This window comes from Aythya fuligula, chromosome 6 (genome assembly GCF_009819795.1).
Source record: "Aythya fuligula isolate bAytFul2 chromosome 6, bAytFul2.pri, whole genome shotgun sequence".
NCBI classification, from domain to species: Eukaryota; Metazoa; Chordata; class Aves; order Anseriformes; family Anatidae; genus Aythya; species Aythya fuligula.
This window is the reverse complement of record NC_045564.1, coordinates 29,102,544-29,118,482: the sequence shown is the minus strand read 5'-3', so window position 1 is coordinate 29,118,482 and position 15,939 is coordinate 29,102,544. Positions and strand designations below refer to the sequence as shown.

Below are 15,939 nucleotides of genomic sequence, written 5' to 3'. Positions count from 1 at the left end.
GGGGAGAGGCAGAGATAAGAAGTCCAAGCTGCTAAGTAAATACTTGGGTACGGTGATTTTCACACGCTGTCTCACATTCTGGCACTTCTCTCTAGCTATCCAGCTGGCACACATCAGAAGTTCACACTTTCCTCTGTCTGTTCTCCAAGTCCAGGTGCCTTAATGAGCAGCGGGATTTTATCAGGCAACGCTTCCCTCCTGGTAGCAGCACACAGCTCCAGCAGATCAGGTGTAATGTTCACCAGTGGTGGTGACAAAGTGCTCAGCAGCCACAAATGCTGGAAGCCACACCAACAATGAGTTACACACTCTGAACACATCAGGCAGCTCTAATAGCAGTGTGATCCCTTTCCAGGTTTGGGGCAAAACCACGCACTTCTCCATAAAAACGTTGCTGGGCTGTATGTGCGAGTCACATACATCTGAGCCTAACCTATTCTGTCACTTCGACATAGCTGTCATCAGGTGAGCCACAACAAACCATGGAAACTATCCCACAAATCAGCAGGTCCAGGGCTGAGACAAAGTCTCAGACTTCTTTGCCCAGAGCTCAAAATCCAGAATTCAGAGCCTGTTTTCACTACAGCAGACTTACAGTGCACATAAACACATCATCTACTATACAGCACAACACTCTGGCTTTTGGCAGAAAATTCATTTACTTTTTCATGTATCAAAACCTGAGGTGTGCAGATGGAGAAGAAGAAGCTTGCAGCAGCAAAATCATTTTCCCAAGGCTATGAAGAAAGCTTGGGCTATGACCAGGATCAAAACAGTCCCTGAAGCAAAATCTTGGCCAAATCCCTGTAAACCCAGCAGTATCTGAGTTAGTGTTAATTCACCTTTCTTCCTCAGCCTTTAAAAACGCTTGTGAAAGTTTTAGCAGGCTGTCTTAAACAAATATTCTCTCTCCAAGAAATAAAGGATGAAAAGCAAGCCTAACCATTAAAAGAACAAGAAAATGCCAGAAGGATAAATAAGTTTGAAAACACCTCACCTATTATAAGTTCATCCTATCACTTGCCATGTTTTAGTGTCGGATGCGTTATCTATTTCAGACTGACATACATGTAAAGCCATGCAAGTCAAATCTATATGCATTTTCTCCAGCTGAAGATCTGCCCCTGTAAATTGTTATAAGAATATTTAGATTTTAAGCCCAAAGATCACATAATATTAAGACCAAATATCCCATTAAATATTACTTGCCACATTATTCCTTAATCCAAGCCTTGTTTTCATCCACCAGATGCTTCTCAGCAGGGAAATGTACATATGCTAAACCAACGAGCATCCCTTGGTGGGAGAATGGCAGGGAAACTCCCTTTGAGCACTGTTCACCTGAGCATTCACCAGGAATCAAAAATCACCAGATCGGGTCATTTTTCTGCCCACATCTCAACAGCAGATTCTTTTATTTGTAAAACCACACGCACCAGCGGTAACAAAGGTCTTCACGCAATCTGAGCCCACACGGTAAAAGGGCCATAATGGATTTTACCTCTTTAACTAACAATCTGTAAAAATTAATTTGCTGTCCTATTTCTTCACGTCTAGCGAGAGGATTGTTAAATAATCTCTCTTTTTCCTGTTGCAGTTAATTACACACAGAAATACCGAGCCATGCTAACTAAAAAGGATGCGCAGTTTATTATCAGTTTCTAATGTGCCACAAAGAAGAACAAGCGAATGGGCCCTTTGGGGTACGATTAGTTCCACACAGTTAGGCATTATAGCCCGATATATGTTAACAGCGGGGTCTGTCAAGTGGGGAGGCAGACAGCAGTCCTGCAGGCTACATCCAGCCCTCAGTCACTCGCTTACAGAACAAGCCGAGACCGATGCCTTTGGTCTGCCTTCCCGTATCCCCAGCAGCGTGCACTTACGCACACACAAATTGATCAGCGTCAAACCCTGCCAGTCTGGGCTGCCCGTGCTGCTCAGCAGTTTGCTCGTGACTCCTCAGCCAAGCAGGTAGGAAGCGACCTTCTACCCCTGCACTCATTAGCCACAGAGCTAGGAACCACCACTTTTACCACCAAAATCATTAGCAGTTTTGCCAGTGGCTTCCCTAGCGCTAGCCAGGCCTGATGCTGGTTCCTTGGCTCTGCCCGATGTTTTCCATGGATCAGTTAGAAACACTTTTCTGTGATTAACTCCATTTACACTACATGTGAATTTTACTGTGTCCAGCACCAACCTGCTGTTAAATATCCAAAGCCATTCATTGCTTTGAGAAAGTATTCTTACCATGGCAGGATCACACATCATTCTTTCAGTCACAGTAAAATAGGCAGTTTCCACAAAATCCTAATTCTGAGTAACTCCTTTCTAATTTGGACTTCAGTATTTTCATTCCATCTCAACCAAAGCTGTCTATCAGCCTACCAGAATGGGAACTCAAGGAACTACTTTTATTTTGCCCAGCTACAGATCCTAGCTGACACTTCAGGCTGCATTTGCATCCTATTAAATCTCCCACTGAATGACAATAGATCTTTTCTATAAAATTTGAGAGTATTTCTTTTCAGAGCCTGGGGGAATACTGCTATCTTTTGGTCACTGATACATTTCTTTAAAAAATGGGATCCGAGAACAATGTGATTAAAGGTACATTTCCTTCACCTTGACATATTGAAAAGACACATCATACGTAACAGTTCCCTGATGCATAATCTTTAACGACAGGAGATACAGAGACTTCAGACCTGATGAGAAAACTTCATTTAGGATTCAGCTGAGGATCCAGTCCTGCAGTAGGTCTTACTCACGTTCTCAGCATTGCACCTGGCTTGAAAATGGCCCAGAGATCTCTCCAGAAAGGCAGAGTTTGTGGTGCAGGTACCAAAGCCCCTTATTTTGCAGCAGTTCCTGGAAGGCACTGTGCCTCTTGTCTAACTATTTTTATGTTACTTGTCAGACTATCCCCCTGCCTCTGCAGTTTTTATGTCTAGCAAAATACCAGCTGGTTATTTCTGGTCACTTCTTTGACTTAGCACTGACTAATCAGCTTCTTCTCACTCTGAAGTTGAGCTTTTCTTTCCCTTTTTCTGCACGTGCAGAGAAAACGAGACAGTAACAGGTCATACAAGAAAGTCAGAAGAGATACACAGGAGCTCTTTATGCTTTTTTTTTTTTTTTTTTCCCCAGAGAAGGCTAATTTGCAAATGAAGGTTAGCGTTTTAATAAATGTTAACTTGCCTTGCCTTATCTCCAGACATTAGGCTTCAATCTTTACCAAAGATTTAAGATAATCCTTATTTGAACAAAACTAATTTGACCCAGTAGTACTGCCCTTTTAATGCAAAGCATCAAAGTCTTCCCAGCTTTCAGCCTGAGCTAATTGACCAACTGACACTGCAGTTGCTTGAGAGGCTATCAAAATCTGGGAATGTAAAACAGAGATCGGAACTGTAGACCCTTACCCTCAAAGCACCATCACCTCAATGGGAAAAAAAAAGAAAAAAAAAAAAAAAGAAAAAAAAAAGTATTTTTGCCTATTTTTATTTTAGACTACTGTTTGTGTAACATTTTCTACTAGGACTGATAATAGTTGTACCAAAAGACACATGCAGATTGTTCGCAACATGCCAGAAATGCATCCACCACTACACTGAAATAGCCCAGCAGTTTAACAGAGCATAGTGGGGATCAATCAGAGTTTATGACACACAGTGATCATTTAAAAAAAAAAAATAAATACTAGATTAATTTATATAACTGTATTTCAAACAAGATTAGTATTGCTTTTCCTTAAAAAGTGTCATAGCAGGTAAAAAACAGGAGTACCTAGGACATTAGTTTTACAGTCTTGCTGGTATTTTCAGAAACAAACGTGTCCTGAGGTTAAACCTGGGTAATTAACCCCAGAAGGGGCACCCCACCCTTTGCTATAAGCAAGTTTCTCCACCACCACCACCCAGCCCACCCGAGGCACCCATTTCCCCTGGTGCTGGCACTGGGAGCACGTTTGTCAGCCAGCCCGCAGGGTTTCTGCCGGGATGTGGTAACAGAGCTGCTGGGATTGACGCTGCGTTGTAAAGCAGCAGACATTATTTATGTGATTATTTCACTGGTATTAAGCTCCTCCTATGGTGCAGCCATACCAAAACGAGATGAGTCATCTGGAGATGAAAATCTGTCCTGAAAAGTATTAAAACCTAACGGGCTCCAGACCTCAAAAGGACCTCAAACACTCCTAGTGAAAAACCCCAGCAAGTGGGTGCCAAGAAGTAAACACCACGCTCTACCAACCTCCCCACAAAGCAAACCAGTTGTTATTTGAAAGTTCAAATCCGGTACAAGTTTTACATTTTGCTGTCTACCAAGTTAAAATACCTCGTCTTTAAAAATTTCTGGCAGAAGTAAAGAAAACCTAAAGAAAAGAAAGCCATTACTCATCCCTTTCCCTGCTGCCCAAGCAGTTTGTCATACCTCAGTAGTGACTTAAGACCTCACAAACATCAAACAATGAAGAGATAATGCACAACAAATATTAAACGCCTGTCTTTTTTCATTACTCTTGATTTTCAGTTCCAGATACAAAGAGTTACAAGTTCATCATCGACAATAAGCAAAGAAGCAGGTCTTTAATTGAGGGGAGCAGAGAAGAATCCTCATGCTTTATGTAAAGCAAGCTCTGCTGGTACATCAGGCATTCATAAAGCAGCCTGCTAACACATTTGTGCCCCTGCGCAATGGCTAAGTGTGTGATAAGCAAGTTACTGCTGTGGGGAACTGATACTACATCAATTGATTGAAAATACGTTTGACTTTTAAGACTGCAGTCATGTTTCTTCAAGGGCAGGTATATAACCGCTTGTCTTCACAATGTGCCGAAAAAAGCCAGAGCAGCAATTCAGACTTGTACTAGAGAATCATTTAAACTAAATTTTATACAAAAAAAAAAAAAAAAAAAAAAGTCAGGGGGTTTTATGTACAATGGTTAATACTGATCACATGCAATAAACCTAATATCCATTCTTTTTCTAAATATTTTTGTCTACTTTCAGGCAAAACACACGTTTTTCTTCTGCTGCAGGCTAGGGATGGCTGTAGGGCACATCATTCCCACACCCGTCAGCCTTCAGCACCTGGTGGGCCTACAACCCTCCCCATTAAGCATTCAGTTCATCTTTTCCCAAACACAAAAGAGTCTCCATCTACACCTATCTCTAATGGCACAGAGTAATTCTCTGAGGGCTATGAGCAGGATGCCCAACAGCAGCCCAATTACTTACCACCGCCTTGTTGTTTACCTTACTCACCTGCACCCTGTACCTTGCCACCCAGCTGCTCTCTCCTAATTGGAAACTCTGAACCACCAAACGCAAGGCTGCCCGTAATGGAAACCCAGTAGAACTCCGACAGCAGAACTCAGGGCTGAATTGCAAGTGCCTAAAATCTCATGATGTAATATGAAAATATATTCACGATATTATGTAAAAATAATCACCGAATGGTTTGGGCTGGAAGGGGCCTTAAAGCCCATCCAGTCCCAACCCCCTGCCACAGGCAGGGACACCTCCCACCAGCCCAGGTTGCTCCAAGCCCCATCCAGCCTGGCCTTGAGCACCTCCTGGGTGCAGCCACAGCTTCTCTGGGCAACCTGGTCCAGGGCCTCACAATCATCACAGTAAAGAATCCCTTCCAAATATCCAACCTAAATCTACCTTTTTTTTCAGTTTAAAACCATTATTCCTTGTCCTATGACTACAATCCCTGACAGAGTCCCTCTCCTGCTTTCCCATAGTCCCCCTTTAGGTAATAGAAGGGAATATTATATAAGCAATATAAAGGAATAATATATATTAGAATAAGTATATTATATATAAAGGTATTTTGTATGGTATAAGATTTATATTATATAATAGATGTTAAAAATGATTATAGTTCTTCAGGACTAGATATTGCCTAGACTTATTTCTTGCACAACAAAGCTCTGCATCTCAGCAAGGAAAAATAAAAGGAACAGACTTGTGATTATTATTTTTACACCACATAGCTTAGATCTAACATACCTGAGGATTCCTATTCTATATGAAATGATGTTATCGTGCTAGCTTTCCATCAATATTACCACCAGATTTTAATTTCAAAATTCCTTGGGATCACCTTCTCTCATCAGGAAGGAATCAGCATATAGATCAAGGAATTATTAAGCTTCAGTTTTCTAATGCAAAAATACAACAGGCTCTTATATTTTAAAGGTTAGCATTTAAAAATGAATTCAGTTGTTTTAATAAACTTTCAGCACAGCAACAATTTTTTAATTTTCTTTACTGCTTAAGTATATAGATACAGATCATCTACTGCCTCTATGCTACTCTAGATTTCACAGACTTCTGTCATCATTTTGCCCGTCAGCTCAGCAGAAGATTTCATGACGTGTGAAGCACTGCAGATTTCAGACCCATACTTCTGTTCAGCAGTCATCAGTCTTGAACTTGACATCCATATGCTATTTTCTCCTACCAAGAAAGTCACTTAGAGTTTTGTATGCCTAAAAAAAGACAGGCCCTTACTGGCTTCTCATTTCATTTTCAGTGAATGAAAATTGTATTTTGCTGTTACTAAGTACAGACTGACCTATACAAGACTCTCTTCTGCCAGTGCTGCACAGGCAATTTGGTTTTTGTCCTTTAGATATTACATATCATATGATATAAGGCCAAGCTCTGTTTTCAACTGTAGTAATACAGCTATAAGGAGCACAATAGGGCTGCACAAATGTCACCAATATCAGAACTCTACCTTGGGAATTTAAATTCTATATTTCATTAACGCTTCTGTGAGACTACAACCCTGAAGCAGCTGCCTTTTTGTAAATGATGTAATTAAATGCCCTGAGAAGTATGCAAAATGAGGGATCTGCATACTATCACACAGCGGTTCTATTTTGTACTTAGCCTTGACTTCATTTTAAGTTTCTGCACGGCGTTGTGGCATAAAATGTAACTTTCTCAATAGACACAACAAATGTTCTACTGAAAAAAAAAAAAAAAAAAAAAAAAAAAAATATTAAGATTTTTAGGACTGAGAAATGCAGTGCTTTATAGTTCCCAGAAGAGAAAACACAAAGACCAAGACTTTCCATGTAGTCAGTGATCCTGGAGAATTCTGTTTAGGTGCCCAGCTGAGACGCTCTTAAACCAACCTGAGTTCTGAATGCCCAGAATTTTTCTGAAATTCAATGACCTTTAAAGACCGTTGGATTGGATAATCAAAGTAAAGAGACTCAGAATCATGAGCCTTCAGCTACATTCATTATTAGTAGTAGTATTCACAGCTGCGTCCAGGGCATACTAAGTATTGTGCAAACAAGGCAAAGTCTGCATATATTTAATTTTTCTAGCAATGATAGGAATGGATCACTGGGAAAATCAGATTTTCATTACTAAATGAATACAGTCATTCCCCAACTTAGTTGTATGTGTAGCATGTCTGAGATGAGGAGTGACAGATGAAATCAATATATCCACATCCAAGCATACAGAGGACATCTTCACTTGCCCAGTGTTTGTCCACGTAACTCCATTTGAACTGCACTGGAGTAGCATAATAGGGAAGAAGAATTAGCAACCATGTCCTACAGCTAGCCAAAATGAGATTTTCTGGCTCAGTTTAGTCATTTGAATGAGGAAAGTGAACCCGGATCCAGACTTTCTAAGGTCTGTTGGCATTTCAATGTCTGCAGAGTCTAAGCTAGCATGAACCTCCTGTCTGAAAGCAAGCTCTATCCTAAAACTTCATTTTCCCTGCATTTCAAACAAAATGCCTCTCCAATCCCAGTATGTAAAAGTTTGCTTTAATAAACAATTTTTCAGGAATTCGTGTTTAAACACAAATGATTTTGCATACAAAATCAGAACATCAGTCTTATCCTTGGACCAATAGCTAATTCTATAAAACACTTCCACTTACAGAACTATAGCTACCAAGTTGGCAACTGAAACACTGGACAGATTAATAGAATTCACCTTCTCAAAATAACAGTGCATATTTATTACACCAGCCTAAACAGTTACCAGGGTGAAACTTCAGATCATACACGTATCACTTGCACTAAAGTCTTCAGTTATTTCTACAAAGCTCAGCCCTCAAGTATGTCTACAGTGGTCTAAAACAAGAGGTCCATCAAGCAAGTGGGATGGATTCCACAACCTGCCTGCTATTTCCCCAGCATTTTGCAAATAGCCCAGCATCAACTTTTCCCGTGGTGCATTAACATGCAGAGCCTATTCAGGCATGCTCTGACCTCACCAGGACTCAAGTCCCACCTTGACCACTGCCCTTTACGAAGCTGACATACAGTCTAAATTAATCTCTGGCTACAAAGGGATCTTGCAGTGCAGAATTTGGTCTACGCGTTGTTTTGACATATCGATATGACCACTCCATTCGTTACGAAACAATTTTAGCTGATCAGATCAAAAAGATGAATGAACAGAACGTGTTCTGTGAATCACAAGTCTAAACGGGACAAGAAATACCAGGCAGAATGAGAGTTTGGTTTCTGCTTTGGTAATATGATCAGAGATTAGCTCGTTGGGCAGAAAATAAACTCTAACAGCAAAAGACGTATTTGTATTTTTTTTCAAAATTAGGTTTTAGTCATATAAATGTCAAGAAACTAAGAACAATGGGTTGCAAAACACAAAAGTTCCATTCCACCTGTAATAATCCCTCATCCTCTCTTATGACACTGAAACGAGGCTCACGATGAACCTACAACACTGCAGCTACAGGAAGGAGAAATTATAGTTGTTATTACAAAGTGATTTAGATCACACCATTATACTACACATACATACATTACAAAAATGTTTTACTACGCTATGATTCTTCTCTTGTATTATTGTGAAGCAGAAAGAAATACTTATGTTAAGGTGATTATTCCAGTAAGCAGAAAGAAATAATTATGTTAAGGTGATTATTCCAGTACTTACTTGGGGTGCTGAGCTGCAACTTAATGCTGATTTTAGTAACTTTCATCATGCCCAGTCTCAGTTTATGGCTGTTTTTATAAAAATGAATGTACACTCTTGATGAGAACTCTACAAGCATACATATTTCAGGCAATATAGAAAGCAAAAGGGAAATGAACTTATCTCTCAGGCATTGCTTAGTATCTGATCATAAACATGTTGCACAAAACCCACAAATGTCAGAATACACAGAGCTGATCCTAAGCAAGCCTAACTTATTACAGCCGCTGAAGACAGCACCATAGGGCTCTGCTAACACCAAGGATTTTACAAAGTGGAGTCTGTAAAGACTTTATAGAAGCCTTGTGCAACCTTGTGCTGGCAAGCAATGTCTTCAACAGCACCCAGAGCTAGGGAGACCACGACAATTACCGCATGGTGCTTCTGCAGACAGGAAGCGGTATTTACAGACAGCAGCTCAAGCTGCCAAAAGGTCTCTTAAGAGCACAGCGATTCTGCAGTAAAATTAAGTATATTAAATACCTGACAGTAAAAAAGAATAGATTGTTCCAGAAATTTTGACCATATGTACTTTTAATAATAAGTCACACTTTTAATAATAAGTTAATAAGTCACACAGAGTTCAGTGGAGCTCTAGCCTCAAGTGCCACGGATCATTACTGAAATAAGGAACTTCTTTATGTATTCAGATCAACTCAAGATTTATCAGTCTCTTTCAATATTACCAAGCAAAAGATCAGGGTTCAGCTGGGTCACTGTAATCCCACTGGAAGGAAACATCTCATACCAATGTAAAGCAGCTATTCCAACACACTTTAATGCTGCAAAAATAGCTTGGGAAGCAACTTTGGTCTTTGAAAGGCTGGACATAATCAAGCTGCAGCACACAAGTGACAGGAAAGGTCATAAAAAAAGGGAAGGAAGTCTAGTTACAAATCCTTGGTTGGACAAGGGGGCTTGGGAACCACCTCCCCACTCCACACACAGTCCGTGCAACAAGTATCACTTTCCTTAGCATTTTTCCTGTCCTCCAGGTGCCCCATTTCTTCAGCTGCAGTTACCAAGCGATGCCAATTCCCTGGCCCAGCATCTTTACCATATCAATTGCAGCTGCAAAGCAGCATTGTAAGATACATTCAGAAGAAAGGATTTTGAGGCCTGTAAGAGTATAAACCAGAAATTTGCATATAGACCTTATGAGGAAATCAGAAAGAGTAGTGAGAGTACGTCAGTGTAGCCTGACAATTACCACAGCAGGTTCCCATTTCTCACTGCACATCACGGCTATGTTGCTAACACCTTACCATTACAGACAAGAGGTAAAAAGGAAGCAGGATACTTTAAATAGCAGGTGTTTGCAAAGAATTGGCAGTGTCAGACACCCCAGGGTGACAACCAGTCATTTATATAAAACAGGCAGCAAACTCTGGGAACCTGACATGTCTCCCAGATCACGGAGTGGCTAGAAAAACCTGCTAAAAGGACAGCAAAAGAGATGTGAGACAATAAACTGAACACAACTGCAAAATCGCATGGGGGAGCAAAATGATTCTAGAACCACTGCATTTTCCTCAAAGATTAAGAAGTTTTAATACTAAGCATACCAAACACCCTGACAATAGTTCAGTGGCACATAAGTTAACTGTCAATAGTTTATTAAGAGATCCCCTACAAATTGAATACGTATGTGTGCTGCTTCCTCTTTTGTTCTTCATAAATTTAACCCCTTCAGGCCATGAGGAAAGATTGCATAAACATAGCTGATTGCAGTCCTTCAATGACCACCAATTCCACAATATACATGCAGGCAGGGACTACTCTATCTGCCTTTTGTTGTTAGGATTTCTCAACACTACCAGAATGACACAAATAAGGAAAATAAAGAGGGGAAAAAAATAAATAAAGATAGCAGATAACCTAACTAAATTACAAAATTTTAAGAGACCTTTTTAAAAGAAATGGAGTGGTTTAACTGCTGTTTTTGTGCTTTTATCTCGTAAATCTGACCTAAGTTTAAAATAAAATAAAGCTATTTCTCAATATTTCCTAAAATTATATTGTTAATATGAAAGGAATTAACTTTATTCTAAAACACAGTTTTATGTTGCTGCAGTACAAAAGACAGACTATTGCATTTTCATGAAGCAGAACAAAATGGAAACTCTGGTGCCCTGCTTTCTTGTTAATGCTCAAATTCTTTAGTGTTAGACTCTGCTTTTAAGTGTTCCTGCTCTTTTCTCTGCTTTTGAATCAAGCCGTCGTACCTATGTTTCCATAAAAACCGCTCCAAGTAATGTATTTTGGGTTTCAGAGACCATTTGGTCAGATTCTAATAATCTCTCCTGGGAGCTGACACCAACTTCCAGCAGCAGGTCGAACACTGCAGATTAGAATAATAAAACACATGCTGCTGCAGCTTCCAAAAAAAATGCAAGTGTCTTTTTCAAGCTGAAGAATGATGGTTTGAGACATCAAACCATCATTTTGATGCCTTGTCTCTTAGACAGAGCTTTCCTTTTGCTTATACAAACATACACGTAATAATTCTTGTTTTTTTCCTCTTTTAAACAAAGAATGTGCCATTGCAAAGATTTTGATCCAGACTCCACATTTCTTTTGGTTCTTATGGAAATGTAGTGTTCCTCAGCTGACTAAGTTCGAATGCTAGTGGTTTAAAATTTTGCATTGAACTGAAATATATCTTTATTTACACAATGCGGCATTTTTTCCTGTTTTGAAATAAAATAAATATATTTCACTTTTCCAAATAAAGGGGTTTTTGTTTTTTTGTTTTTCAAAATTTTGTGTAAAGGTAAAATAGACAAATTTCTTGAAACTTAGGGAAAAACACTGGCTTAAAAACAGGCTGGTATTTCTCTTTCACATGAACAAGTTGTTAGGTTATCTGCTAGTGTAAGAAAAATTATATATTTCCCCCTTATAATTCACTGCTGTTTATTATGGTGTTCCAACCATGAATCCCAGGTGGATTAAGGCTTGTCATATTTGACCCCTTTGGTTAAAGGCAATCCACTCCATAATGATTTTTTTTTTACACTGTTCTGTAAAATGAACAGTTCCACATACATAAATACTAACAGGAATGAACATCTCCTGTTTCCTTCTCCGACCTTCAACAACCCTATTCTCTGCAGAAAAAAAAACACAACAGTTTTACTAATTTATAAGCACCATGCAGACACAGGCAGTCTAGAGAGAAACCTTTTTAGCAGTTGCAAAGAAAAAACATGAGAAAGCTTCCATAAAGATTCTGAAAAAATCTGAGAATCAAACAGAATAAAGAAGGAAAAAAAAAAAAAGAAAAAAAAAAAAAGGGAAAAAAAAGAAAGAGGTGTGAAGATTTAAAATATTCCCAATACTCACTGAAAGCAGCCACTGCAAGAGCCAGTGTGACAATAATGGAGACCCAGGAAACCCACAATGCCTTCTTTCTGTAGCTTTGAGCTTCATGAGGTTTTAGCCTTGTACTGCTTTCTAGTAAACCTGATAAGCAATAAGCAAAGAGGGTATGAACAATACAATGCTCTTTTTAAAAACACAGCTGTGTTAGTTCAGACCTAGATCGCATATTTACATTCTACATTACATATCAATACAGAATCAAATCCTCCTCACATTAGCACAGTTAGGTGAATAAAGCCATCAGAAATGTATGAGTAAGCAAGCACAACACACACAAGCTGGTTTGATTCCACACGGAAGGTAAGGCCCACACCTCAGCCACTTGTAAGAGCACTGCAGTTGTGTGGCAGTTAACAGAAATTCACATCACTTGTGTTTTCCACCTGTACATCTACACAAGAGAGAGCCCCGTCCTACACTCACTGAGATCAAAAATCATTTCTGCAGCTCAGGATCCTGAACGTAATTAACATAGGAGAAAAACTTGTGTCCGCCAGCCTCTGAGAAATAACCTACCAATGCACGGGAACACACTGCACATGTTGAGCATCAAAGTAGAAGCAGGCACACTTTAGAATCAAAGCTAGCACAGTTGAAAAGAACTCTTGAAGCATAATGTCCTCCCCCAAAGGTAAGAATACATCCCCGTCTAGAAGCTGCACCAGGAACTGTCTGAAGAACAATTCGGGCCTTACTCTAATCAGCACAAAAGTCTGCTAACAAAAGGGAACAGGACTGCTTCCTCTCTTCTTTGATGCTTTCAATTTGTGGGAATCTTTTGTCCACTCATCTTAAATTGCAGAAAAGAACCCAAGTTAAAAATAAAGTACGTTCTTTGGTTTTCGTTCTCTCAGTCTGAGTCTTAAGGCACTTTTCTGATGCATTCATAATTAAACATATTTGCCATTTGTTTATCCCATCCAGATTCTTTTCTGCATATGATATTCATCTAATTTGAAACATGCAAATACATTTTTTTTCACCAGCAAGTTCCAACTCAAATCTGCTGGTGACAGAAGGCCTGATGACTTTTAACTTTCTTAATGAATTACTCCAGAAATTGTGGGTGGTCCTTCTCAGGTGATGATCCCTTTTCAGAGGGACTTGCCTGCCCACAATGTGCAGAAGTAGGGCGCTGTGTGTAGAAATGTCATTGAAATGTGTGTAGAAATAGCACAGTCTTTCAGTCCAATGTCTTAGGCAAAGGGTAGGGAAGAGGAGTGCTGGCAGACAAAGCGGCAGATTAAAATCTAACAGCTGAAGCTGTCACTGTCCTCGCCTCCCCCAGTTTTATCTCCAACCTTTCTGATGGCTACTGCAACCCTGGAGGTAGGGACACCTGATCTGGTTATGAGCGTACTCCTGAACCCACACCACGCTTAGCCCAGTTTATTAATGCTAGCAGTTATTAATTTCAGCTGGCTGTAATGCGCTGGCTCAACACTGCAGTGGTTTCGGAATCAACGCAGAAGTGAATCAGACATCTCTGCCTCAGGGGCAGCAATGTGTCAGCAGCAGGGTAGGCATCCAGGGCTGGTAGCAATTTGAGCCACCAGATTTTATTCTGCCACTTCCAGCCTGTCAGAACTCTAATCCCAGAATAGTTGGTGGAATTCTCCCTCTCTTGGAAAAACGCCTTACGCTTTTTCACGTCAATTACTCTGCCTGGAAAGCAGAGAGAGTTTCTCTATTAGAGAGTTCAGAAAGACACTGGGAGAATTTAAATTAATGCTGTGTTTTCAGACAACTTCAAATATTTCCTCCCTTCTAGGCTACACTCTTCATGAATGAAAAAGAATTTGCAAACTTGCGCACAAGAGAATTACTAGGCCCAACAGAAAACAATGTCTGTGTCTTAATATGCAAATTCTTTGTCTGACACCTGAAAATCACCAGATGACAACTCCGAAAGGTTGGAGTCCTTTACCTACAGCACTGCACAGCCATTTCTCACAAAGCCTCCCTTCATTTTTGTGAAAAAATACATATTTTTTGCAATGTTTCACCTATCTTCTGACAGGACACATAATGATTAACAGTTTAATTGCTATCTGATATGAGATCCATAACAACAGATTTTGAAATGAAGGATTAACTTCTACTAATAAAACCACATAGAAAAAATCTCATGTTTTTGTGATTCCCCCTTCCTGCCCCCTCCCCAGTACAAGCATTTTAAATTAAGGCCCAAATCTTGCTGGAGTATAAAGCAAAGCTTTCCTTAGCCAATTTTGATTCTCAAGACTTCAAACATGAAATAAACACAAAACAGAGAAAGAAACATCCTTCACCTGGTTCTTTCTTTAAAGACATCCTATAGTTCATGGCTACTGCTCACTATTACCTGGGAAGACCAACATATACAGTTGATAATTACAATTCAAATAATATCCTAATTAAGTTGAGAAGTGAATAATAAGCCCCAGAGCTGGCAAAGCACTGCTAATTAGTATTCACATGTCAAGCACGTGTCCAGTATGACAGAGACTGCAATCCTTATAAAACTGAACCACTTCTGCCGTGCATGTGTGTGTGCGTGTGTCTTTCTCTCTCTCTCTCTCTCTCTCAAAATGGCTGGCATATTCTAGCTATCAGATATGATCCCTTCCTTCCTAAAGTAGTATTTTCCGTAATTAAAATTCTCTTCCCTTAAAAGATTGTATTTTTCTCAGGAGTGTCCCAAGGGACAGCACACAAAAATACAAACTCATTCACAGGACTACCAAACCCATAACATGGAAATTATTGAGAATCAACACCTGCTCATTAATTTACACACAACAACACGATTCACAAGGTAAACCTCCACATTTTTTCTCTGACCATAAGAAAACAAATTTTAAGCATCCATTGGAGGCAGGCTGAATGATACTTTCAGTATAACCTGCATTGCAACAAAAATGAAAAGCTTGTATCTGCTGATAAAATTCCTCCACCCTGATATTAGCATACTGAATAATTTTACTGACAATTATTTATTTAATACATAGATAACCCTATGTTAAAGAAGAGACGATGAGCTGGTTAAATCCCCTGGATTTTTACTTTATCTTTTAGTATCTTCCTATATTAGCTGATTTTCTTCCAAAAAAAAATCAGAAGAAAAAAAACCTGCCTAACAGTTGCAGAACACAAGCTTGGCATATTTGTGAAGTGATTCTAGGATATTCTTTACCATATGCTGACTTACCAGAAGTACTTTTCTATTTGGCTAAAGGATCATTTTAAAATGTCAAGTTAGAATTTGTGAAAGAGATAAGGCAAATAGAAAAATTGTTCACATAAGATGTCAATTTAAGGACCCCATAAAAAAAAAAAATACCACCGAATTTGGGTCTAGATCTCTAAGAGCAAATATCTTGTTCTGAAATTTGAGGTTATTTTTTATTTTTAGCAAACATGGAAGTATCATCTCTATAACTGGATCAGCTATGATTCATAGGAAAAGAGCATAAGAAAGAGTACAATCTAAAAGGACAGACTGTAACAATTCCAATGGGGACAACCTGCAAAAAGCAGACCAGAATATCCTCTATGATGGCTGGGAATTAAGCTGGGAGATGGAATT

The 15,939-nt window shown here is 39.4% G+C and overlaps 1 protein-coding gene across 2 annotated transcripts in view; it reads right to left on the bottom strand.

Annotated features, from left to right (window-relative positions):
- Positions 1-15,939, bottom strand: part of TMEM163 (transmembrane protein 163) — a 95,373-nt gene that overhangs the window by 77,744 nt on the left and 1,690 nt on the right. The window contains exon 2 of one of the 2 annotated variants that reach the window (XM_032189645.1): positions 12,333-12,452. The exons of the other annotated variant lie outside the window; for it this stretch is intronic. Coding sequence (XP_032045536.1) covers positions 12,333-12,452 — 120 coding nt within the window. The remainder of the gene's footprint in view (positions 1-12,332; positions 12,453-15,939) is intronic. 2 annotated transcript variants of the gene reach the window in all.